This window comes from Mesitornis unicolor, unplaced genomic scaffold, assembly GCF_000695765.1.
Source record: "Mesitornis unicolor isolate BGI_N332 unplaced genomic scaffold, ASM69576v1 scaffold4529, whole genome shotgun sequence".
NCBI classification, from domain to species: Eukaryota; Metazoa; Chordata; class Aves; order Mesitornithiformes; family Mesitornithidae; genus Mesitornis; species Mesitornis unicolor.
In genome coordinates, this window is record NW_010207845.1 from 26264 (window position 1) to 52993 (window position 26730).

Sequence of the window (26730 nt, forward strand, 5' to 3'; positions counted from 1 at the left end):
TTGAGGATAGATCTTCAAGTCTGACCACCTTAAGTCCTTGCTTTTGATCTACTGTGTAACTACAGAAACGCCAAATCCCATAGATTTTTTTACAAATCCCATAGATTTTTGAAAGCATGGGACAAAAAAAGATAGGCGATGTTAGCTGATGGCTATAATCCTAATCCTTGAACAAGACCAGCGATTTGTCAAAACAACTAGCAAATAAAATAGAAACCCATTTGAAATTTCTGAAGGGCAGTCTGGTTGTTTGCTGGACATTCATAATATATACAGCCCTGATGAAACATATATTCTGAAACATAGCAGAGCTCGATCTGTGGGTATGAGTTTCTATTTACTCTTCCAGTTGTGTATATCTTCCATCTTTTTCCCCTTTTTGTGATTCAAGATCCTATAGTCTCATTTTGCTTCTAGTACAAGCAGCTGTGAATTCCCCAGTAATGTAGGCTCAGCTTTGAGGATGGTTTGGGGTTACAACTCATCTCTCTGAGTCATACAATATTCATATCAAATTATGAGATTTTCAAAATTCCAGAACCAAGCAGTTTTTATACAGACAAGAGAAAAGGTCAAAAGTGGAATATGCTTTTTTCCTGACTTTTGCTTCTGATTTCTTTTTCATTGAGCCTTCTCTCTGGTCTGTTCTCTCTCCTTCTGAATCAGCTGACAAGCAATCTTTTTTTAATCACTGGTTCCTCTTGTTGGATGACCTTCCAATTAATCTCATGACAGTAAAAACGATCACTGTTTTTTGAGCTGTTGTTTTCTAAACACTGTCTTGAAATTCAAAGTTAAAAAACCACCTTGCTTTGAAAAGTAACTGGAGAGGCGCTATTTCTATTCAACTTGACTGTATAGTGAAAAAAAATTTCTGTCCTTTCCCCTCACCCTGCCTTTTTTTTTTTCCTAGAAGGAAAACCCCACATAAACAGACACCGGAGATTCTGAAAAAAATATGTGGAAAAGCTATGCACATACCAAATTGTAACTGTATCTACTTTAAAGAATGAGAAATGCGTGATGTCAGGTGTCACCAAACCTCCTCTGCCCCCATATAGCCATCAGCAGTAGTGTTGGTATAAAACTATCTTGAGCCATGTGTTTATGCAGATTGAAGCGTTTGACTGCTTATGAAGTGTGTCCTGAAATTTGGCAATATATTGCCTCAAATCATAGGCCTCCTAGATGTGATTGAAAATTATGGGTAAGTTTGTTTTGTGTGATGACAAATACCCCTCCTGTGCTGTACACTCACTTAAAAGACTTCTGCCTGTTCCTATTGGTGTGGAAAAGATAAAGAGTCAAGTTACCGAAAATCATTGGTGCTTATGTATAAACAGAAGTAATATATCATTTCATTTAGAGTCAGAAAGGTAAAGGAGGAGAACAAATTTTTTCTTCTAAAGAGTTTGGAAAAAATGAAGATAGTGTACAGGTATGGCCATAATCTAGTCGGCACGATGTACTGGCCAATGACAATACATAACTGTACTTAATGCTGTAGATGTTTGAACTTGCATAATTGAATGTAGAACATTTACTGAAAAAAGGGAATATATTACAATTTTCCTGTTTATTATAAGACAACTTATTTCACTTAAGCTTCTTTATCTATCTGTCTGTCTATCTGTCTACCTATCTATCTAATTTTATTTATTTATTTATTTTTTTCTTTTCCACAAAATGCCCTAGCCATGCTTTTGTCACCTGGAGACTGTTGAAACCTCCTGTAAATCACACTTTTGGAAGTCTTTTCCAGCATTATGGTAGTTTTGAATGATTATCAGCATGTAGGTGTTTTTTTTTCAACTGTTGTCATGAGTGGAATAAAATGATCACTGTAACTAAATACCACAACTTTAAAGGAAGAAGTAAATTTAGAAAGAAACAGTCCCTATATGCTTAACCTGGAGAACTAAAGTTTTACAGAGTAGGACATCTTTAATTAAAATTGACTATAAACAAAGCAGGGTTTATAGGGAAAGGGGTTGTCTTTCTGTAGACCAGTTAATATAAGAAACTCCTCAAGCTTTTGGTACTACAAAGACCCTTTTGATCTGAAGCAGAGGCAGCAAACTTCAAGCTAACTGCTATTATTATACTGATAGTGTCACCTATGTTTGCAGCTGTCCTGCTGGAAAGTGAAAACATGTGTGACAGTTACAGCTAGCCTCCTTCCCACCTGCCCCCAAAAGCTAGCCAAACTATCATATGTTTCCTTTTCAACTGAACTTCAGTTAATTCTGACCCTGGAGCCCGCATCTGTAGCATAATCACAGAAATGGGAAATGCTAATATGTGTCTTGGGAGGCTGGCTCTCCAGTCCTGTCTGGCTTAATGATACAGCACATTTGGAATGAGGTAATTGAATACAAACTCACCATGCTTATCCCCAGTATCCCAAGTATTTTTGTCTATAATGACTGTTTTTATGCTATTTGAAGAGATTCAGTTTAAAGAGAGAATGCCTATGTAGGAGCACCCTGATTATAAAAAAAAAAAAGAGTATAGCAATAAAACGTATTTGTTTGGGTTTATCTGCTCCTTGGGGAATTTGAGATAGTAATCCACCATGCTTATCTGGGGCTGAGGTTTTAACAGGTTATGAGCAGATGAATTTCCTTGACTGACTTACCACTTTGCATTTGTATTCATTCCATTTGTTGCATCTTTTCCATTTGCAGAATCTACCAAGTGTTTGGTATGTTAGTATAAACAGTTTGATTCCTGAAAATATGTTCTGAATTAGATGCCATTACTGTACAACAATACACTAACAACATTCTGAGATTGTTTAAATCTCTTTGTTTAATAACAATGACTGTTAATGTACTTACTGTAACAGTCTAATAACATTAAAAAACAGCTTGTAAAACTGAAGAGTTTTTTGAATTATTAAAAAAAAATTTGAGCTTTCCGATTCTAAAGTTATGGAGGATCTCAAATTGGTGCCTCTGTTTCTGTCTTTAATTTTTCAGTGAAATGTTCTTCTAGTGATACTTGATGAAAATGTTTCCTAACAAATCAGGTGTACAGGTTTCAATTTTAACAATCACGCCTCAAAAATAACCATTTCCAGTGCAAATTTTGATAGTTTGAAAACATATAAAATAAAACATTTCTGTTCTTTTTGTTTGCTTTTCAGTTATAGCACTTAGGAGTCACAAGTTGATTCTTGCAGCCACGAGTGGTAACGCTTCATTTTCTCTAAAATAAAAACTAGTATTTTCATGGAATCATCTGTCTTCAGAATGAAAATAAAAAGTACTTAGAAACTTTTATAAGATCATCAAATCTGTTAATATTTCCACTGGAATTTAGTCTGTACAGAAAACTCTTCCTTCACTGATGGAGCAGTCAAAGCTGTAAATCTCATACATAAAGCTGTACCATGTGTGGGCATATAAAGTATAAATACAGGCGGAGGGTACACAATGTATTGTATAATTTCAGAAGGCAAAGGAGCCTGCATGGGAGCTGTTGTTTATTTCTTGTTCATGAGTTAGGAAGAATAGGAGGTAATGAGACCCAGAAAGATCTGTGCTTATATTCTCTTACTCTCCTTATTCCTCTTTGTCTGTGACAGTTATACTTCCCTGCATCCTGTCCTGAGCTGTTCTAATTGAGTGGCAAAAGTGTTGGCTTTTTGATGTTGAAATTGTTCCAGGTATGCTCTCTGCAAGGAGGGTGTTCCAAAACTCAGGGATAGAAATCTTCCATTGGGAACGCTTGTCTATTGCAAGGATTTACGCATTATTTATATATATTTGTTTTTCTTTGAAGTACTACAAATGTTTGGTCTGTTTGTAATATTTTTAAGATAATTTTGAACTGTTCCATTATATAGTTTCAAACTTGGTTAGTTATTTTCTTTTTCCAATTGTTTCAAGATTGGCAAATGAGACAAATATTGCCATTCAAAAGAAAGTAATTGCAAACATCTCTCCTTGAAAAACAGCTTTATATTTTGTATCTGTATCTTTAGATAAAGTTTCTGTACTCAATAGGAAATGATGCAAGTTAACACGTAGCATTTGATAATTTGAATTTTTGTGATGTATCAAGTACTTGTTCGTTGTTATGAGTGCTGAACCATGAATAATTTAATGACTTTCTCTTTATAATATACAGTGTCTGCTAACTTTGAAGTTCAGTAGTCAACTCAAAGTTTGCTGAAGCTGACAAATGATTCACTAGAGATTTTTGAGAGATATTTTGTCATCAACTTAAAGCTTGGGGAGATTTGCTTTTGCAGCCATCTGGTAATTCTTGGTTCTCTGGAGAAAAGAGAAGCCTTTTGATAAAATAGATCAAAGCATTCTGTTCTTTCAGTGACTAGTACCTATAAGTAACTTAGAAGTTTGTCAAACTGATTTTACAATGCCTGTTTCATGTGCTGAGCTTATGCGTTCTAGTTTAGATACAATATTGGTCATTGATGATATTGTAATTTTATTTAAATCATTTAAATACTTCTGTTCATGGATAAATTACACATTGATGTGCTTTGTAGAGCTAGACATTTCTGATTTACCAAATATGCTGTTCTATTTAATAAAATTGATGCTAAATCTTCTTGTTCTTTGTACTAACTGCACAGGTACAGGTACTCTCCAGTACTGTACTTCTGCTATACCATAAGCCTAAGATACAGATGTATCTCTTAGGCTGTAGGTAATGTACAACTATAGAGTAAAAACTACTTCTAGAACTAATTCTGTTAGCAGTCGAAATTCCATCCTAGAGTTTGCAGATGTTTGGCAGAGAAGAGCAAATATGGAGAAAGAGTTAGAACAGGAAGCGTGCGCTGCAATGTCCACTTGAAACGCAAACTGTCTAATGCTGGTTGTACACAGGCATTTGAGATTTGTCTGGAATCAGGATGTTGTTTCTATTCCATCAGACGTTCTGGATGTGCAGTTGCCATGACTGCATATTTCCAAGCTTCCTAAAGAGTGAGTTTATTGCATCACCAGTGCAACACAAGCAGCCAGAACAGAATTAGCTTTTACCTCGAAAGTTTTTTAGTTAAAGGATGTCTGAGTGATATTTGGTGCTGTGTTCCAGTAGAAAGGCAAAGCATTAGCTTGTAATGCACCCTACCTCTGTGCATGAAAAGAGGCAGTATTCTTTTGCTAGGAGTGAGTTAGTGCACAGCAGAGGTAAGGAGATGTATTTGTGCCGTTCACTCTTGCTTATATTAGAAGGTCATCGTAATGACTGATGCACTGACAAAAGAAATTAATTAAACCATGTATGGCACACTGTCCCCAATTATGGCCGATTAAGAAATTTCAGAAATAGTTGATGTGTCTTGGGATATAGCCTGTAGCATCCTAACAGCTATATATATATAGTGTTTATTAATAGGTTAGCCTTGTTAAAATTCTATGTATACTATTGGCTAAATGACAGATGTCAATGAATATTAGGTAATTACCAGAAGTTCTTCAAACTTGCTGTTCTTTACATTAGATAGTTTGGAGAGAGGAAAATTTTTAAAAAGAGGCAGAATTTTTAAGGACTTAATAAATTTAAAATACAACTAGATAACTAATATGGTACTTAATTCTCAGAAAATAGAATGATGGGAATTTCGTGAAGGAATAGCTAATTTTTCACATGTTAAAGTTTGCTTGAACTCTGATTTAAAAGTGCCATATAGATAGCAGAAGAAAATTCCATGTACTTGTTGTTACTGTTTAAACTTTCCAGCGAACTATCCAAGATATATATATCTGGTACTCTTGTTTCTCGTTAAGCCCACAAACAATGGTAAATTTGTAATTCCATACTTGATAATAAACTTCCACAGTTTTATGTTCTGCCTGCTGTATCTCTGAATCAGATGCATATGGTTACCTGATTGTTTACCTCCATGTCTGCTCAACATGTGCTTCCTAGCAGCTACAGTTGAACTTTTTTTTTTTCCAGTGTGGGAACTTTGCTGTTTTGGTGGATGTTCATGTTTTGCCTCAAGGCTCCAGTAAAGACACCAGCTGGTTTTCAGATCATGAGAAAGAGGTACAACAAATATCAATTCTACTTCAAAAGCATGTGGCTGCAGGCAAAAAGCTGAATTGCTTTCAACCATTCAGAATTTTTCGGTGTTGTGAGAATATTGAGAATATACCTAACTGTCAGTGGTTGCTGTGGGACCCTGAAGTCAGCCATATGTGCTTTTTGGGTCACTAATGACCACTTTCAATTTGCCTTTTAATTTTTAAACTCTGTGTGTGTGTGTGTGTGTGTGTGTGTGTGTGTGTGTGTGCATACATGCATGTGTGCATGCTGTTTTGATTCTTCTGACTTCTAAATTTAAAAACATATCTCTCATGAGTGTTTTCGAATTATTTTGAGTGGTATAAAACAAGATTGTGACAAGTGTCATTTTTGCAGAGCTTGTTGTTGAAATATCTTTCTATTAATTGTTTTTTCTTGTTCCAAGAATTGTGAATGATGTTGCATTTAAAAAGTGCAAGAAAATATGATTATACATGACAAACTATAGTAGAATAATTGTGTCTTGCAAAAAGAAACTCCCAGTCAGTTTTTAAAGAGTATCATTTACATATCCTGAAAACAGATTAAATTTTGGGAAATCAGTGCCATCAGTGACTAGCAAAATTATGAATGTAACTTTCATCAGATTCTGTGTGATTTCTGCTATAACCTTGTGATGAGTTACTAGTGGGAGTTTTCCCCTGTTTCAGTCTGTGTGGGAACTTGAGAAGTTCCCTGTTGAAAATGAATGCAGGACATGTTTCAGATGCCTGTGGACTTTCCCGCAAGTCTCTGTTACGGTAATTTTCAGCAGATAGCTTTCCTAATAATGGCATAATTAACTTGTCACTACAGAGCATCCCTGTATGTCTCAAAGTAATACATTTAAATAAAGTTAAAATAAATAATAAATTAATATCCTGGGAGAGTAAAAGCAGAATATTTAATAGTATGTGGTTCATCTGATTTGTGCTTTAGTAGGCAGACTAAGAAGAAAACAGGGGAAATCTTTTAGACTTCTTTTTTTTTTTTTTCTGACTAAATGAGTACTCATTACCCCTTCTATTTATAAGTGGTTTTGCTCTCCTGGTTATCTGACTTTTAAGTGTTTTCAAAATGTATTTTGTAAGGCTGCCAAAACAAAAGATATGAATTTCAGGAAATTAGATCATGATTGATTTAAAAAAGAGGCATGACAGGGCAGCATTCATTAAATTTCTGTGACCGCGCATTTTGGTGAAGTACAAAGGTTGCATATTTTCAACAACCAAGTGTGATTCCAATAACTTTACAGTTCGCTTCCTGCAAGTCCTATGCAGAGGCTTGTCAAAGTGAGAAGAAAAAGGTCAGTAAGATACTACAGGCAAATTATGCCTACAGATTACTTTTTTATGAGAGCTTTTACATATTCGTTGCAAGTATTTTTCTGCATTTTTGTTGTTTCCAAATTCTGGGAAATACCAGTTGTGCTATTTTTGCTTGTTTGTGGGAAAAGCAGATGCCTCTTAGACCCCTTGCAACACAAGCATGGTTTCTGCTGGTCCTCTGCTAACCCTCGATGAAAGTCAGTGGCTGCTGTTTGCAGGAGATGGAGGCACCTGGAAGGCTGTTAGGTGGGCAGAGACACTACAGTGGAAAAGGGATGGCAGAGCCTGGGTTGGCAATGTGGTTCCAGGCAGGAGGAGGCCTGGATGCTGGCCTCTCAGCTGCTGGGAACTGAATGAGTGCCCATAAGCATGAGGCTGGTGCAAAAAAATATAGAACATACTGTCTGACTGAGCACTGTGAAGACCACAGTTTGCACACTGCTCTCTTGAGTTGTGTATAGAGTCATGCTGGGATTGCTGCGAGATGCAAAGCGAGGCATCTGGGGACCTTTTCTCTCTTTCTTTTCTGCCTTTCAGATTTACTTGCCCGTTTTGCCCTATCTCTTTTCCCCTGGAATAACAAAGTACTTTGAGAAACAATTTTTAAACTGATTTTTGTCTGAGTCATTGCTATAATCTCTCTGTGTGCATATAGGTGGTCTTGGTTACAAGTTCTTTTTAGTGGTGGAAAGTGCACAGAGACTATTCTCTTGAAGCCTGCTCTTGTTGATACTTTCTTGGATGTAGGTCTATATAGTTCTTTGCGGAGAAGCATTTAAATAGTATTTCCATAAGCATAACAACTAAAGTATTTTCCTTGTACATTAAGGAAGCGCATGCTAATCTTTACTCTTGTAGAAGGAACCAAATGCCTGTTGTGTCTCCGCTGCCTTCTAGACCTTTTCATTCTAACCTGAATGCATAGTCATGTGAAGGAATGTGTAATGAGATCACTTTAATGAGTTAAACAGAAGAATGAGTAGATACAGTATTTTATAATTGTACTCTCCAAGCAGAAAGGAAAAATTATTTCTTACTGTAAGGAGAAAATACTGTTTGTGGTTGACTAAAATGTATGCATTGCTTTCATGTAGAGCGATACATTAAAAATCTGTTGCTGTGCATACTTTCTAGATTAATCAACAGTAAATTTTAAGCCAAGTTATTTTAGTTTAGATGGTATTAATATAATTTTGTCTATTGTCCAAATACTGTAAAAAGTAAAATGATATTTTTGTGTACCACAAAGTATCATTTCTGTGAACACATAGTTAGGCACAATGGAAAATGAGAATACTGAGGGAAAAGTCTCAAATATGTGTGTGTGTATTAATCTGAAAACTTACTCCGATATTCAGGAGATTAATTTTTTGCTTTTACTCCAAGTACTTTCTATGGTTATTCTGGCTGAAGAGTTTGTTCTTCTTAAGTTGTATGTGGTTTTTATTGTGCTTTGCTGAAGGAAGTATGAAAGATATGAACAGTTATGTTTAGGAGCAGAACAATAAAAATGAAGCAGAGAAATTAGATTGCTGTGACCTAATTAACTCTGAGTCTTACCCCTAAAATTACACTGAATTGAACCAAAATGTCTGTTGTGGTTTATAAGGATTCTTGCAGATAAATAGTGTATTGTTAATTTCTGAGAGGATTTTTACTGATATTTTGCTTAAATGTCTGATGTTATGATATGTTTTTACCATGTATTTTTTCCTACTTTGCATATAAATGAAACAGTTTTGCTGTTCAAAAAAGATTAGCATTGTAATATAATGTATCTCATCTGCCAAGTGAGAATTTCGTAATGTAGTTCCTCTCTGGTTCTGTAGCAAAATTGTTTGTTTTCCCCCCAGCTTGTTCCTGTTCACTTCCTAAATTGTGTACTTCTCCCTTCCATGTAATACCTCAGTACTTAATTGCAGATGTTTTTCCTTTTTATGTGAAAAAGAGTGATTTTTGTATTGATTTCTGTTGCCTGTCTGTGGGCGTGTATGTAAATTTAGATCTAAGCAGGCTGATGGTTACTCTTTCAGGAGGTCTGCATGCTGCTAGAAGAAGTTGTTGCTTCAAGGGTCAGACACTACTTGGAAGCACCTAAACAGCGTGGTCAATGGAAATCAGTGGAACATGCACCCTCTGGTCCTTTGTTTCTTACTGGTAAAATAATTTATTTAATTTACTGTGAAATTAAAGTATGGTGGAAACTGCTGCTGTTTATTTTTTCCATGAGAAATTTGCCACCAGTAAAGCCAGTAAGCTTGAAATACCTGGTGTTTGGGTCTGAAATTACTTCAGCAATGTTACTGAAAATACTGAGTGGGTTTTAATTTTCTACATAATTGAAAAATGAACATAACTCTTGTACTATTAGTATGGGAACCTATCATTAGAATTAGTAAATGGTGTAATCCTGGATCCTCCAAAATTGATGGAAATCTTGCTGGTTTGTCAAGTCTCCTTTGTATTTGAACATTAGTTTAGAAGTTTTTAATTTAGAAGTAGTATCTTTATTTCTCCCTCTTCTGACAACCTGTTCATTCTTAAAAAGCTGCTATGATGTGATAAGTGGAATTTGACATTTCACTGATGTTACTGAAGGTTTGGCAGTAGCATTGATGACCATGGGAGTAATTAGTGTGCAGAAGAGAACAGTAATAGCAGCATTCACCCAAGTGAAACATTTTCTTTTTTTTTTTTCCTGTCTGTGACAATGGAGAAGACTAATAAGTGCAATTTGAGTACATGCATGTTTTAAACTAAAGATAATGATCACAGTAGCTCGTGCTCCAATTGTGGATCAGCTTTGGGGCTAAATGGCTTGCCATTTTTTGTTTAATGTAATTTCACTAGCTGTTCTGGTCATCATGGTGGGTTTTACAGTTGATAGGCTTATCTGTTGGTGTTCTAGCACAAAAGCAATTTCTTTTTAAAGTAGTTCTTAGGAAATAAGACTTTAAAATCTATTTTTATTATCAGTCTGCAGTATGTTATAAACTGGTCACAAAAAAGAAGAGCAGCAAGAGGTGAAAGTAAAACCCTGTGTTGGCTATGGTTTCTCACATTTCCTTAAACATATTGAAATAGATCTCTACTGAAATAAGAATTCTGCAATGAATGTAATTACATACTTAAAATATACAACCAGTATACTAACACAAATGTTTTAATTTAATGTATATCATATTAACAGTTTTAATTCTGAACAAATTCTTTGCCTCACAAAATATTTTCATTTATTAAGAAGTTCTGTTCCTATAGAATTCTAGTTGATAGTTACAGCTTTAAAAATTATCAGTTTTAATGAGTGTTTTAATAAGGAAACAAAGGTTAAATACTGTATGGTTTGCTTAATATTGCAAAACTTTAGGCATATATGGGAGGAAGATTGTTATGGCATGACCAGAGGGGTATTTTTCCACCCACAAGAACACAGTACTGCATAAGTAAAAAGTACTTCAGGACACTAAAGGATTTTTCAAGCTCTTTTTTCCCTTGCAATTTATAACTACATTTTATCCCTGTAAAATATTATTAATGTATATAAAACACATGATCCCCATACTTTTTTGGTTTTGAGTGAACAAACAGAATTTTCTTCCAGTGAAAGCAGAGGGACATTACAGTGGGTGGGATCAGAATTTCTGACATTTGTTGAGGTTTTCTTATGTTTCTGTTTACCAAGTGGTATTTTTTATTATTTATTTTTTTAAATTTCCTGTCTCGGTAAAAAGTAAGTTTTCAAAAACAATGACTTTATAAGATAAAACTGCCAGACATGAGAATTGTTTTCATAGAATCATAGAATGTTTTTGGTTGGAAAAGACCTTCAAGATCTTTGAGTCCAACCATTGATCCAGCCTCACTAAGTCTGCCACTGGAGTGTGCCCCTAAGAACAATGTCCACTCGTCTTTTACACACCTTCAGGGATGATGACTCACCACCTCCCTGGGCAGCCTGTTCCAGTGCTTTGATAATATGTTCAGTAAAGAAATTCCTCTTAATATCCAACCTAAACCTTCCCTGGCACAACTTGAGGCCATTTCCCCTTGTCCTGTCACTAGCTTCCAGGGAGAAGAGACCAACACTCACCTTGCTGCAATGTCCTGTCAGGTAGTTGTAGAGGGTGATAAGATCTCCCCTTTATCTCCTTTTCTCCAGACTAAACCACCCCTGCTCCCTCAGCTGCACCTCATAAGACTTGTGCTTTAAACCCTTCACCAGCCTCTTTGCTCTTCTCTGGACATTCTCCAGCATCTTAATTTCCTTCTTGTAGTAAGGGGCCCAAAACTCAGTACAGTATTTAAGGCACAGCCTTATCAGTGCTGAGTACAGGGTCACAATCACTTCCTTACTCCTGCTGGCCACACTATTTCTCATAGAGGCCAGGATGCCATTCGCCTTCTTGGCTGCCTAGGCACACAGCTGGCTCATGTTCAGCTGGCTGTCAGCCATCCCCCACAGTCCTTCTCCTCCAGGCTGCTCTTCAGCCACTCTTCCCCAAGCCTGTAGTGTTCATAGCGTTGTTGTGATCCAGGTGCAGGACCCAGCACTTGACCTTGTTGAAGCTCATGCAGTTGGCCTTGGCCCATGGATCCAGCCTGTCCAGATCTGTCTATAAGAGCCTGTCTACCCTCTGGCAGATTGACATGACCACCCAATTTAGTGTCGTCTGCAAACTTGTGAGGGTGCACTCAATTCCCTTGTCCATGTCACTTATAAAGATATTCAATACAGTTGTCCCCAAAACTGAGCCCTGGGGAGCGCTGCTTGTGACTGGCTGCCAACTGTCTGTGCTTGACTGTCCAGCCAGTGTTTTACTCAGTGAAGCATATGCCCGTCCAAGCCGTGCCCAGCCAGCTTTTACAAGAGGATGGTGTGGGAAATTGTGTCAAAGGCCTTACTAAAGTCCAGGTAGACAACATCCACAGCCTTTCCCTCGTGCACTAGGTGGGTCACCTTGTTGTAGAAGGAGATCAGGTTGGTCAAGCTGGACCTGCCCTTCCTGAACCCATGCTGACTAGGCCTGATCACCTATGTATGGAGACAGATGCAACACTGATTTGAGGGTGTTCATGAGACTTTAGGGTCTCATATTTTCTTTTAGATCATGAACTTTTCAGTAAAAATACTGGTATGCTGATCCCAGGGTTGTGAAATGATCTTCTGCTTGACTCTTCCCCTTATTTCGTGAAAATTAGTAACTTAAGGATATACATTTGAGGACATGATCAGTAATATCTGTGACAGTTTGAGATTAAAGAATATTTACTTTGGATGAGGTAGAATTACTGTTCCATCAGATTTCTGCAGTTAATCTCACTGTCATTAATTAACGCTAAAGAAATAAAGGAAGACAGCAGTCTGTGATAATGAACATTCATGTTGAACTTAATTTCCAAATCTCTCTCTTTCCTCTTCTCTCAGCCTGTTTTGCTTAGGGCTGTAATTTGTAAGAAAGGAGTGCTTTGTTCAAGTCCAAGATTCAAGTTTATTCAAGTTACATTCAAGTCTGTTCTTAGCTGAGAAGGAAATAACAGAATAAATGGGTGTTCACTGGAGCAACTGGGACCTACCTCTAAGGGACTGACCCTTTTAGGTAAGCCACAGTCTTTAGCAGTTATCATCACTCAACTATGGCTCCAAAACGTTTTGTATTTTTCTTCCTCTCTAGCATCATAGCTTCTGTTTGCAGAGTATAAAGCTATATTCTTATGGGGTTGGTTGGTTTTTTCCCACAAACAGATGAAGTGCAAGATAGCTGGCCAATGTTTGGCCTACAGTGTTTTGTAGTACACAAAAAGATGTGCTAGCCGCATACCAACTATATACACATAATGTAGGTACTGCTGCTGAAGTGTTGAAGCTTGCAGCTATTGTTGCATTTGGAGGTTATTAAGAGTTTTTAAGCTCTTCAAGCTGTATGGGGTTTCCTTTGCTCAAAGTTATGCATGTCTGTAAAAATTCACTGCTGTAAAACTCCTGCTATTGCAAGGATGAGCATATTTACCAATTCAAGTACCGCAGGTTAGGTTCCACCCCTATTTAAACTTGAATCTTTTCAAGTGAATTTTGGTTAGTTTGCTTTCTACATTGCAGGATGTATTCAAAATTTATTAGAATCAGAATAATTAGACCAGTATTAGATTTTTTTAGATTTTAGACTACCTCTTATGACCTCTAAAGGTTCCTTTTAACCCAACACATTCTATGATTCAGTGATCAAAATAGTTATGTTAGGATTTTTTAAAGAAATAAAAGCTAAGCTACCTTACTTTAATGAGCAGATCTCATCCTGCTGTCTAGATCTGTTGAGAAGCGAAGACTATTCTTAAACTGGCTACTGTAACTATTTGGGAGAGAAAATTTTCACTTATCACAATTTCTTTTTAGTATTAATGTTACATTATGTTTAATATTATTTAATACCACCTTTCAGTTTTGTGGCACATAATATAAATATCCATGCATGCTACTTGTTCATTTACGTTTCTTTTTCATTTAAGTTACACCCACACAGCAGTGTGTGGTGGGTCGCATACCATCTCATTAGGAAATCTGTGGGTGTTACACACAGGAGAAGAGAATGGAAAAATCAGAGAAAGTAGCCAAGACAAGCAAGTTCTTCCTATTCTTCCTTCTGTCTGAACAATTTCCCTACCCCTCCCAAATGACCAGTAGGAACAATTTGCCAAAGTAAGCTTTAATTTAGTTTTTAAATATAAGCTTTGGTATAAACCTTCAGTTTCCTGTGTTTAATTAATGTCCAAAATGGTTTGATTTTTATTAGATTTTTGAGTTGGTTTTTTTAAGAGAACTAAAATAGGGTAGATTTTAATAAATTTCATTTTGCCTGCATCCAATTTTCATGCCAAAATCATGCAAGAATGGTATCGATCGGTTGTGGTTCAGTTGCATTATTTGAAGTTCAATGAATGTAAAGCCATCCAGTAACAGACCCCACATCTTAATGAATTTCTCTCATTCATTAAAAATATCCCATTACTTCACTTTACACATATATAGTTAGAACTTAGGTTTTTATATATATGTGCCATACATTTTCTCTTTCCACCTCTTGCACTGCTCAATATCAAATACTTTTCAGTGATGACGTCAGGAATCTTAGTGTGTCATAATGCTCCCCTGCTGTGGATTTAAACAAGCTAAAAGCAAAGCCTATTTTTTCATGTTCTACTGCAGGTGGCTGGTTTTGATTGAGAACAATGAGATTTAAGTAAGAAGAGGCTATAAGGAGGACCGAGTGGAGATGTTAAATATAGGAGAATGGCGAAGGGAGGACTGTGGAAAATTAAGGAAGAAGGCGAAGTTTACACGTGGCACAAAGGAAACAGAAAGGAGGATGCAGAAAGAAAATATGACTGGTAGGAATGTCCACGTTAGAGAAGGAAGGAAGGATAGAAGGAATCAAGAAAGGAAGAGAGAAGTTATCTTGTAAGCTGACCTTCTTCCCCCTCTTGAGAGAGGAAAAAATTAACTATGTTTATCCTACAAGTAATTTTCAGATATTTTCTCGTTCTGTCCCTAGCATCCTTGTTGTTTTTCTTGGCTTGAGGGTGGAACATTTTTGCTCTCATTTCAGATCTTTTTATTGTACAGTCTCTTATACAGTGAAAATAATCAGAGAGCATGCTGTCACATGGCACAGCGAGCTCCCAGCTTGATTTTATCTACCTTCTCTGGGATTGTGTATATTTTCTTTATATTTTTAACCTAGTTTTCTAAGGAAATGGGGCTTACTGTGATCAGGTTTTCTCTGTGGGTGTCCCTCTGTCCATCTTTCCCCTTAGTTGCTTGCTGCAAACAGGATTGAACTTTATTAAACAGATAGAAGCCTCAGACATTAAATTCTGATAAGCTTACTAAAATGAGAAACTGGAAAAAGTGCAAGCACTGTTATGAATAGTTCAGCCTTACAAAAATCTGGAGTCAAAGTTCACATCTTATTTAATAAAAAAAATGCATAAGATGCAGTTTCATAAGAAAATACATTTTTGTTCTGTTGCTTATGAAACTATTTGTTTGGCTTCTGTAGGCACACAAAAATATACAGTAAATCATGATAGTAAATATTCCAAACTGTTCTGGCCTTGCATTTCAATTTGAACATTATGATGTTTTTAGGGGAAACACCCTTTTCAGACTGCCCTTGTTTGCTTTAGGAGTGTTTGCTATTACTGTGGAACATGAATTGTGTTAAGATGTTTGTAGGGTATGTTCTATATTACAATCCTGTAGCAGCAAAACTGATTTATTCCCGCCCTTCCAGCTGTTAACTCTTACTCCTCTTCTGTGAACAGTGCTTTGTTCAGTTTTAACTAGAATAATTCCACCTATCTTTCTTAAAGTGTAACTCCACAAAATTGTGATGGGTGCAACTGGAGGGAAAGTAAGCTACAGCAGATAAGCTACCACAGGGAAATGAGGAGGACAGAAGTCTTTTTAATGGACTTTGATGTTTACAGTTGCACATCGTAATTTCTCTCTTTCAAAAGAATTATATTGCAGCTTCATTACCATGGACTTACTTATGATTTCTGGCCAAGTCCTGCAGATTTTTGTGAACTTTAAACTTACATTCATCTGTCTGTGACAACAAAGCCTCATAGCTCCCTGAAGTATGCAGTAACTCATGCAATAACTTATGAAAATTTTTTTATTAGTGTCTTGTACTTAATATTTACTGTGTTTGTTTCAGATTATGTTTTTTCCATTTTTAGTGGCAGCTAACAGGGAATAAAGGAATCTTTTTTTCAGCAAAACATTTTTCTTCTAGAAGGTGGAGGTTATATATCTGAATTTTGTTGTTGTTCTTTTCTCAGCATAGAGCATATTTGACAAGAACAAAAGCCCTCATACTTATGCACTGTTTGGGGATTTTCTTTTTTTAACGTTAGATTATAATACAATAGAACTGGGAAAAACTCCAAGAAGGGAGATGAATCCAAAGATGATCTAAGATAAGGAAATGCAATACAGATAACATAGATAATACAGGGAACAGTTAAGTGTGATAGGAGCCTTCAGCCTGGAAAATACATGAATTACAGAGAACACAACAAAAATATGCAAAATAATTTCTTCACTTTTTCTCTTACAGTTTGAGAACAAGAGGGCATCAAATGAAGGTATTGGAAGTGCCATGGTAGTTAGCAGAACTGTGGGACTCTTTCCCAAAGGATAATGCGTATGATAAAAGCTTATGCTGAGTCCATGGAACTGGCCAATAACATTGGAGAGTAGTCTAGGATGGGAATGGAATGCACAGAAATCTCTTTTGCTTCAATAAAGGCCTGAGCTGAGAGTGCTTTGAGTCTGGGAGAGTAATGGGAAAATAACCATACGCGCTTAACTCTTGTATTTAGTCGCCCCTTGTAGCCATTTATAGCAACTTTTACATGCAAGGTAAAAGTTACCAGTATAGTAATCTTACCCAGAATAGCCTTTCTTATCATAGTAATTGACTGGAAAATCCGTAACTATTAACTGAAAACTTATTAGTATGTCGGAGAGAGTTGGTGTGTTTCAAAGGCTGTCAGATGAAGTTCTGCATTTTCTAGATTGAAGGATCTCCCTTCATCTTCCCATTGTTACACTGATATTTGCAGAGCGTTAGCAGGACAGCAATTGCTGTCCCTGTCTTACATGGGACATTTACAGCTGCAGCACCAGGTGGGTTGAATGTGGTCTCCTTCTTCCCTAAGGTGCATCTCCCATGTGAAGTTATTTATGGTTTTGGATAAGAAAAGAAATAGTGTATTTATTTTAAGGATACCCTTAATAAAATGTTTTATGTAGTTAGTATTGCATTGAAAAGAAATGCCATTTATTTAAAATAACAGGAAAGTTGATTAATTTGGTGTATTTTTGTGAAAAGAAAGAATTTGTTGATGGTTTTGTAAACAGCTTTGATCTCTAACCTTTAATTAATATCTGTCTTAATTAATTCTATTTCTTTCTCTTGCTTCTCTCTTGTTTCTATATTATTCTTTTATGAATAGAAAAAATATTATGGAAATTACTCTTAAGTATGTGCGTGCAAAAAAATGTGTTTGCATGAACAAATGTTTACAGCTCCTATCTTTTATACCTTTCTATAAGCTATAAAGTCTTTCTATAGCATCCAAGTAGATCTACCTAGTAATTTAGCTGTTAGTACTTCAGTTTATGCAAAGACACATATATTTATGAAAATTTAAAGTTTATCTTTGGACTTTTCATTATATGGTTAGGCAGAAAGTCAGTATCCATTAATCATTTGCATTTACAAAGTGGAATTATGTCAGTTTATAAAAGCTGGCTAGAAGGTAATAGGCAATTAATCTCTATCAGTTAAAAATTAAGTTTAGGATACTAGTTTTATGCAGATGTTGCAAGTTAGGCAAGATGAACCCTACCTTTAATTTCCAATTTGACTTGAGAATTTCAGAGTAACTCTCATCTAGGCTAGGGAACATAGAGCTACCTTTTGAAAGAGCCCTTAGCATTTGCTTGTGATGCTGAGTGAGAATTCAGCATTTTTGGCATCTGTATGGGGTGTTTTTGAAAATCTGTCCCTAAGCACTCAACACTTCTTGTTTGACTGCCTGATTATTTTTAACAACATCTGTTCCTCTTGGAGGTACTCTTTCTTGTGTGCTCTGTATGATTTTTTTAAAGTTTCTTTAGTCCCTTGGAAGCAAGAATACAGAGGATAGGGTATCAGTGTACAGTTTCTTTGGATCTGTTTGAGCACTGGGCACAGTTGAAATAGGTAGCAGATAGGTTTGAGATTTTCTTGAGTGCTCACCGTTTCAGTTGAAATTTTCTGAAGAGTAAGTTTGACTTTAAATTATCTGCTCCCATCCTTTGTGAACATGGCAAATAGGATTCCTGCTAGAAGCATTTTATGCGTTCTGTGGTCTACATTTAATGGATGCTCAAATTCCTTGTGTTGAAAAGGCTAAAATACCAGAGAAGAAATTATTTGGTCAGTATGATAAACCTGACTTTCCTTAGCTGTCTGACTTTTACAAATATGTGTATGGGATACCTCAAAGACTGTCCTTCCTGCAATATGCTACAGATAAAGTACAGGAGTCATCTTCTTCTAGTGAGGGCGGTTTAACATAATGTGTGTGTTCTGCTGAAGTAAAGCATTTTGCAATAATGTCTGAATCTGGCCATATCTTTTGTGTTTGGCTAAATTTTTAGTGTAGTATGAATACATGTTTTGGATTTCATTTTATTTTAGCTTGAGTACCTATGAATTCATATATCACTTGCTAGCATATGCAGTGGGTTGCATTGTTTAGATACATACCAGGTCTACCTCTCGTGTGTTACAAAAAACACATACACGGTGTTCCTGTTGTACTCGTCCATGTGCAGATAATGCTGTGTCTGTGTGCGGCTGTGGTGACTGTGTGGTTGGGACTTCTGAAAAAAACTGAAAATCTTTGTGTGTTGCAGGGGCAGAGATTCTGGTTTTTTTAGACCTAAGTAGGCAGAGATAGCAGTTAGTCTGTATGTATTAGCAGGCACATAAGTACTTACATCAGGACTGTTGTCAGCATCTTTGGTTTGAGGGGGAAAATAGTTTGATTTAGTAAAAAAAACCAGAATACCCAAACCCAACCCCTACTATGAAAATACAGATAATGAAAGTGGATAAAAAGGGAAATAGGATTTCTAAGGGGGAAAAAAAAGACTATCTATTAAAAAAACCCCAACAACTAGATTTGATAGCTTTTTTCCCCTTTTTTCTTAATTAGTTCAATTCTATGTTAAATGAGATGGGAAAAAATAATTGGATTTTTATTTTGAGGCAAAAAGTCAGGTTCCTTTAAAAAAAAAAAGGACAGAAAGTACTCTTTATTAAATGTTTCTAAGCAAGAAAGAATAGGGATTTGAAGTAAAACCTAAAAGAAATATGATTTCCCTAGAAATGTGTAAAGGAATTTACTTAATTGCAACCAGAAGTTTGACCTGGAAGTGTAACGTTTTGACCTTTTAGCTGTCTGGTTTCCTAAATGTGTTGTTTTGCTCTCTTTAAACTGTGAGAAAATCTGTTTTACACATCTTTAACCCTTACATTCCCTAGAATTCTCAGTATAAAAGTCCTCAAACTATCACCAGCAATCCAAGAAAAACAAAAATTGTCATTACATTTCAAGAAAAAAAAAAGATATGTGTTGAACATTGGTGTCCTTTCTATTTTCATTATAACTGGAAGTAATTGTGGGTGTAATTTCATTGTTTAATATGAACAGGAATTTCTTCTAAATTTTCCATGTTACCATATTACACAGTAATACTCTCCTCTGTGTTCTTTTGTTCTTAAGTTTCATTATCATATGACAAAGGTAGAAAATACAGCTTTTTAAATTGCAAACATTTTTGTGGGTTTGTTTATATTTAGAAAATTTTTATAAGGCTTTGCAGAAATCTATCCAGATAGCAATGGAGGGCCAGTTCCTGAAAAAAGTTGTGCATGCTTTCCTTGTGTAAATAGTTCAATAAGAAGTGTGCATTTGATTCCCCATTGGAGGTACTAGATATGTTGTGTTTATTATGCACTGAATATTTCTGTTGACTACAAAAGCACAAGTGACAGACCATAAACAAAACTATGCCAGCAAAGCTCTGCAGGGCCTGGGCCTTAAGTTATTAAAAAATATATAGAAGTAAATAAAAATTTAGTAGTGCAGGCAATAATAAAGACCTCTATTTGAAAAGAGGAGAAAAATAAAGTTCAGTGCAATCTTGAATATGCATTGTGGGCATAGTAACAAAATATTGAATCACAAAATCGTTAAGGTTGGAAAAGATCTCTATGATCATCAAGTCCAACCATCAACCCAACACCGCCATGCCCACTGAATCATGTCCCAGAGTGCCACATCTACATGTTCTTTGAGCACCTCCAGGAATGGTGACTTCACCACTTCCCTTGGCAGCCTATTCCAGAGCTTGACCAGTCTTTCAGTAAGTAAAGAAAGTTTTCCTAATATCCAAGCTAAACCTCCCTTGGTGCAACTTGAGGCTATTCCTCTTATCCTATCGCTAGTTACTTGGAAGAGGAGAACTATCCCAATGTCCTTTCAGGTCACTGTAGAGAGCAATTAAGGTCTCTCCTCAGTCTCCTTCAGGCTAAAAAACCCCAGTTCCCTCAGCCACTCCTCATAATACTTGTTCTCCAGACCCTTCACCAGCTTCACTGCCCTTCTCTGGACACGCTCCAGCACCTCAATGTCCTTCTTGTAATGAGAGGCCCAAAACTGAACACAGTATTTGAAGTGTAGCCTCACCAGTGCTGCATACAGTGGCACAATCACTTCCCTACTCCTGGTGGCCACGCTGTTTCTGATACGGGCCAGGATGCTGCTGGCCTGTGCACACAGCTGGCTCATGTTCAGCTGGCTGTCAGCCAGCACCCACAGGTCCTTTTCTGCCAAGCAACTTTCCATAGAAACACAGAATCATTAAGGTTGGGAGAGACCTCTAAGATCATCAAGTCCAACCGTCAACCTAACACTACCATGCCCACTAAGCCACGTCCTGAAGTGTCATATCCACACGCTTCTTGAACACCCCACTAAGGGGTGGTGACTCCACTATCTCCCTGGGCAGCCTGTTCCAGTGCCTGACCACTCTTTCAGTAAATAATTTTTTCCTAATATCCAATCTAAACCTTCCCTGGCACAACAGCCGCTCCTCCCCAAGCCTGTAGTGTTGCATGGGGTTGTTGCAACCCAAGTGCGGGACTTGGCACTTTACCTTTTTAAGTCTCACACTGTTGACCTCAGCCCATTGATCCAGCCTATCCAGGTGCCTCTGCAGAGTCTTCCTACCCTCAAGCAGATCAACACTCCCACCTAGTTTGATGTTGTCTGCAGACTTACTCAGGGAGCACTCAATACAGATCAAAGTTAAAGAAAGTCTTGATAAACAAGACTGGCCCCAAGACTGAGCCCTGGGAGACATGCTTGTGACCGGCCACCAACTGGATTTAATTCTGTTAATTCTGTGCTTGGCCATACAGCCAATTTTTTACCCAGGAAAGAGTAAGCCTGTCTAAACCATGAGCTGTCAGCTTCTCTAGGAGGATGCTGTGGGAGACAGTGCCAAAGGCTTTACAAAAGTGCAGGTAGACAACATCCACAGCCTTTCCCTTCTCTACTAGGCAAGTCAACTGATCATGGAAGGAGATCAAGTTGGTCAAGCAGGACCTGCCTTTCATGAACCCGTGCTGACTGGACTGGATCCCCTGGTTATCCTGCACATGCCATGTGAATGCACTCAAGATGAACTTCTCCATAATCTTCCTTAGTACCAAGGTCAGGCTGACAGGGCAGCATTCCAAAACTTGATGTATTCCATCAACTTCAAACATACGAGATTCTAATGGAGAGCAAGTTACATTTATTCAGAGAGAAACGTTCTACCTGTGAACTATTCACCATTCAAATCAATGGAAAACAGATTGTTTAAATGACAAAACTTGCTTCAGAAAGGATAGAAGGTGACAGCCTTGTGTTTGTTTACAGAGTATCTTTCTCTTTTAATTAAGTTATTTATATCTGGGTTTTTTTGCGTGCATGCATGTGGGCAGTGCCTGTCTGTTCTTTTCTGTTGTCTTCCCATGGCACAAGACAGGCACGTGGTTTTGGTTCTTCTGTATAAAAGACCTTAAATTTACTATTTAATATTGTGAAAGAGGATTTTCTGTGTATTTCTTTTTTTACACTTAGGATCTGTTGCACCAATGCCAATAACTGCAAGACACTGAGCTGCATAGTTCAGATGGCTCCATATAATACTGCCTTCTTGAGTAAGCAAAAATGAGGGGTTGGTTACAAACCAATTTGTAGTCAGGGTCCAGCTCTTTGCACCACAACCAGCACATATTTCACTGCTAGAGCTGAGAGGCACTGATCAGATGGTCACAGTCATGAGATGTTCTTGGTCTTTTTGGTGATATCCCATTTTCATCAGTGTTTGTGAGAGCAGAAAGAGATTGAGACTTGGAAATAGAGCCTTTCATCAGCTGACTTAATTATGGTCTATTTGCCAGCATTTAAAAAGAGAAAATGCAGGAGGCTCCATTGTGGTGACTTTCCACCTATTTGCTATGCTCCAGAATTTCCTTATATTCCAAGCTGTTATAAACCTAACAAGAGTCTGTTGTGTAAAAAGACAAAAAACTGAACCTCTGCCACAACTTGTTTTTTTTCAGTCAACAGCATGAAAAGCATGCTTGTTCAAGTCCATGCGTGTCTCTTAGAACTCACTTTCTTTTGATGTGTCCTCTAAATGATAGGGTAGAAGAAAAAAGGAGTCATGACCATCAACATCTACCTCTTAGCTCCACTGGGCTATCCTAACAGGGTTCCTCAGGAAAGAAAGGCAAGAACATTTATTGCTGCCATATAGCAGGATCGGCTTTGAAGAAACTACATTTTCACATTCATACCATCTTTTTAAAGTTCTGCTGAAGATACCTGCTATTAGCTTTTCATTCCCTCTCATTGCCATCATGTCTCCAGGATTTTTTCACCAAACCCATCTGATGCAATATATTCCTGGCATGTTCAGTGACCTTTGTCTGGAGACCTTCTTCTTAGTAGAAGATGAAAGTCTTGTCAGCTGTGGGAGCTATAGGGTTAAAACTCTTTCTTCTCGGGGAAGAAGTTTTGCAGAAGTTATTTCTCACTGCCGGAGGAAAAAAAATAGAGCCTGGAGACCTGTGAAAGTCTTTCAGCATCAGTGTTGGCTCTCAGGATTATGTTGTTCTAATGAACAATAAGGAGAACCAGTTATGTCTGTTAAAATCTGAAGGGTTAATTTCAACATTTTGATTGAGTTTTTCTGTTAGACTAGACTTTGCTTTGTAAAGATTCCTGACATTTAAAATACAAAATTCTCCCTTTCAAGTATTTCGTGGCATCAAAAAATTTCATGAAGCTCATGGATATCCTCAAGGAAAAAAACCACAGACAGGCTGAAAGGACATCTTTTTTGAAAGAGGCATGTGCTTCAAAGGCAACTGTATGCATTCCCTAGTGCCCTGGAAGTCAAACCTGTCGCTACCACAGTGTTCGTGTTTCATTTTAGCTGTAATCTGCTTTACTTTTATCACTGCAGGAAATTCAGTGATGTAAGCAAGGGACATTGCTCCATTTGAGTACAGCTGTGTTTGGGTCAGCTTGGAGGAGATGCTCAGCTTGATGTGCAAATGTGGCATCAGACAGTTTTTAACTAAGCTGCTACTTCATGGTGATACAGCCATTTCAAAGAGACTTTAGATTCTACTCTGCTGCTAACTTGTCAGACAGTGTTTACCACAGGGCTTGTTTTCCACTTCTCTCTGCTTTTTGGCTGGTAGTGAGAGATGCCTTTCTCAGCCTTTCAGTTGTCAGGCTCATTTCAGTGGTTAAAGAATTTCAGGCACATGGCTTCCTCTGGAATACAGTTTATATGTTCAAAACAGTGAGGATTCATAAATATCTTTCAGTTCATGTGTTGAAACCCATCACGTGCAATTAATAATACGGTCATGGAGTCTGGGATCACCGAAAGGTTGAGATAAAATCTTGTCTCCTATTAGAAAACCATTTTCTGTGATAATGGTACACTTATCTGCCTGAATGCATTAGTAGGTGTTACTAGCTATTATTTCTTATATATTATAAATGGGTTTTGAGAGGCTTAAGAGCTGTTTTCCAGGACTGGATCAGCCTGCCTCTCAGTCTCAAGTATTGGTGAGGAGAAGATGGTGTTTTTCCTTCAGAGCTGGCATGTTCTCAGGAGCTCCATGAGATGGATTTCTCATGGTCTCATACATGCTTTTCTTCTCAGTTCTTTCCTCCAGAATACCCATGGTAAGCAGGCTAAGAAATACCTTATCCTGGATCCAGTTTGGCCAGTATAGTTTTGATTTCAGAATGAATTCTGCAGTTTTCCTTCAAGAGAAGAGCCCTAAAATCCTGCTCTTGCATAAGATGTTTCAGTCCAGTTTCACTGTTAATGGCTCGTATTCTGAAGGTTTTAAACAGAGTGCCATGAGCAGCTGTTAATGTTCTGATAGCAGACAGGACTCTGCTAGGCATATCCCATGCTGTCTTGATCAGATTCATTTAAAGGTTAATGTCTTTCTTTCAGCTAGGGACCCTGTTCCCTGATAGGAACTAAATCTTGTCCCCACATCCTTGATGGGACAGATCTCTCACCTATTTGTGTTTGCAACTGGCCTGTGTTCAGAAGATTTAGCAGATAGAAGAATAGCACTAGTACTAATAAAATTGTGAAAAAGTAAGAAGAAAAAAAAATCAGTAATCTGTTTTTGTCTATACTTGGTTTAAGCTGACTGTAAGGCACCCTGGAAAAAGAGGCAAATCACATCACTGAATTTATTTGCAGGCATAAGTTTTGTTGTTTTGGTGTTTTTTTTGTTTTAGTCCATACTTTATGTAAATAAATTTAATGGCCTGAATGCTTTTTCTTAGGTATTAAGCTTCTTTAAAAATTTTATGGGCTTTATTTTACATTGATCAGTACATGTTTTCCTGTGTACTTGCTTCTGATTATCACTTGAAATAATGAAAATTTTAAAATAGAATTTAAAAATTCTTTGAACTGAAGGCAGACTGGATGGAAAGAATGGATGCCATCCTTTGCTGTTTAAGTTGCTCTGAAAGCTACTATTTGGTGTATAAAAATTTGCACTGGATGAAGATGCTTGTTGTCATTATCTGTGAAGTTAAGAGTTTTTAATTTTTTTTTTGTGGTGTGAGATAGTGATACAAAAATTCTGTACCCATCCAGAACACCAGAAAAGACTCAGGAACTCTTGATAGCTTCTTGTATCTGCTGACTTGTGTCTGTTGTTTCTAGTCTATCCTAGACTTGGACTTAAACTTACCTGTCAAGGTTTAGTTTTGAATCTCTTCTAAATTAGAAATGGCAACCTACTCTGGATCACATGCTGTGAATATGTACATTTGTTTTGGGGAAGGAAAGCTGCACAATTAACATTAGGCTTAGAAGAAAAGATTCCTTTTTTGTTTTGTTTACAAACAATAACAAATTTGGATTTGGTGATGGATAATTTTAAGTTAAAAAATATGACTGCTAAAAAGCAGTGTAATAATACGTCTGTAGAGCACTTTGAAGATGAAAAGCTCTATATACTGTAAACATTATTACTAGTACAGCTTAATCTGTGCTGAATAATTAATTTAGCATAAGCAAAATGTAGATTTTTTTAAATGTACAGTGTAATGTTTCAGAAAGTCTAATGCACCTATGTATTTACTTTCATATCGTAACATAAGAAATTCATCCTCTTATTTTTTTAAATATCTGCGTGTTGCAGTGATTTACTTTCCAAACGTAGAGACAGTCTAATCTAGACCAGTCAGTCAGAAATATGAAATGTCTAGGCTGGGAGGAAAAATAAGGTTGTTTTTTTAAAGACAGTATAAAAATACTGTGCAGTGACAAATAGTTACCTGTCAGATACAGAAATGTTTGGGGGGCAGTTGTCCTCCTTAGGCTTGTACTGTAGCTTTGGAGAAGACTTGACTGAATTTAGTTAGAGCTGTGCAGGTGCCAGATTGTGGTGGGAAGTGAACACCTGCCAGGCTGCTCCAGATAACTCAGCAGCTCAAAGGCATTTTCCCAGGCTCCCACATGAACGGTCAGTAATAACTGTGGGAGAGGGCTTCCCACTGCTCCACACTGTACCACAGCGTCTTCTTGGCAGCCTTCTGGAAGTGCAAGTCAGCTTGGCTGGCTTCCTTTGGAAAACAAGTGTTGCTGGATAGTTTTACAGTAAAGAGGCAGTGTCCGAGACTTCCTCTCGGTGTCGTGGGACTATGAAATATAACAAGCAGGGCAAATTACCATTCCCTTAAAAGGCAGCACTCACTGGTGTGTCTTTCAGCTGAAACTGAACTGTAGCTTTTCTACAACCACTTTTTTTCAGTCTCATTCTGGGCTTTTTTTGTTGGGTTTGTTGGTTTTGGGGTTGTTTGTTGTGGGTTGGTTTTTTTGTTTGGTTTTCTTTCTTGTTTGTTCTTGGAACCTGGATTTTTAGTATCTTATTTTAATATCTTCATCAATGATATAGACAGTGGGATTGAGTGCACCCTCAGCAGGTTTGCAGATGACACCAAGCTGAGTGGTGTGGTTGACATGCCAGAGGGATGGGATGTCATCCAGAGGGACCTGGACAAGCTGGAGAGGTGGGCCCAGGTGAGCTTCATGAGGTTCAACAAGGCCAAGTACAAAGTCTTGCACCTGAGTAGGGGCAATCCTCATTATCAGTACAGGCTGGGGGATGATGTGATAGAGAGC

General features: G+C 37.2%; 1 protein-coding gene across 1 annotated transcript in view; it reads left to right on the forward strand.

The window, feature by feature from the left end:
* SLX4IP (SLX4 interacting protein) overlaps nucleotides 1-26730 on the forward strand; it is a 63932-nt gene that overhangs the window by 15969 nt on the left and 21233 nt on the right. The window contains exons 2-3 of the mRNA XM_010192262.1: nucleotides 5908-6027; nucleotides 9407-9530. Coding sequence (XP_010190564.1) covers nucleotides 5908-6027; nucleotides 9407-9530 — 244 coding nt within the window. The remainder of the gene's footprint in view (nucleotides 1-5907; nucleotides 6028-9406; nucleotides 9531-26730) is intronic.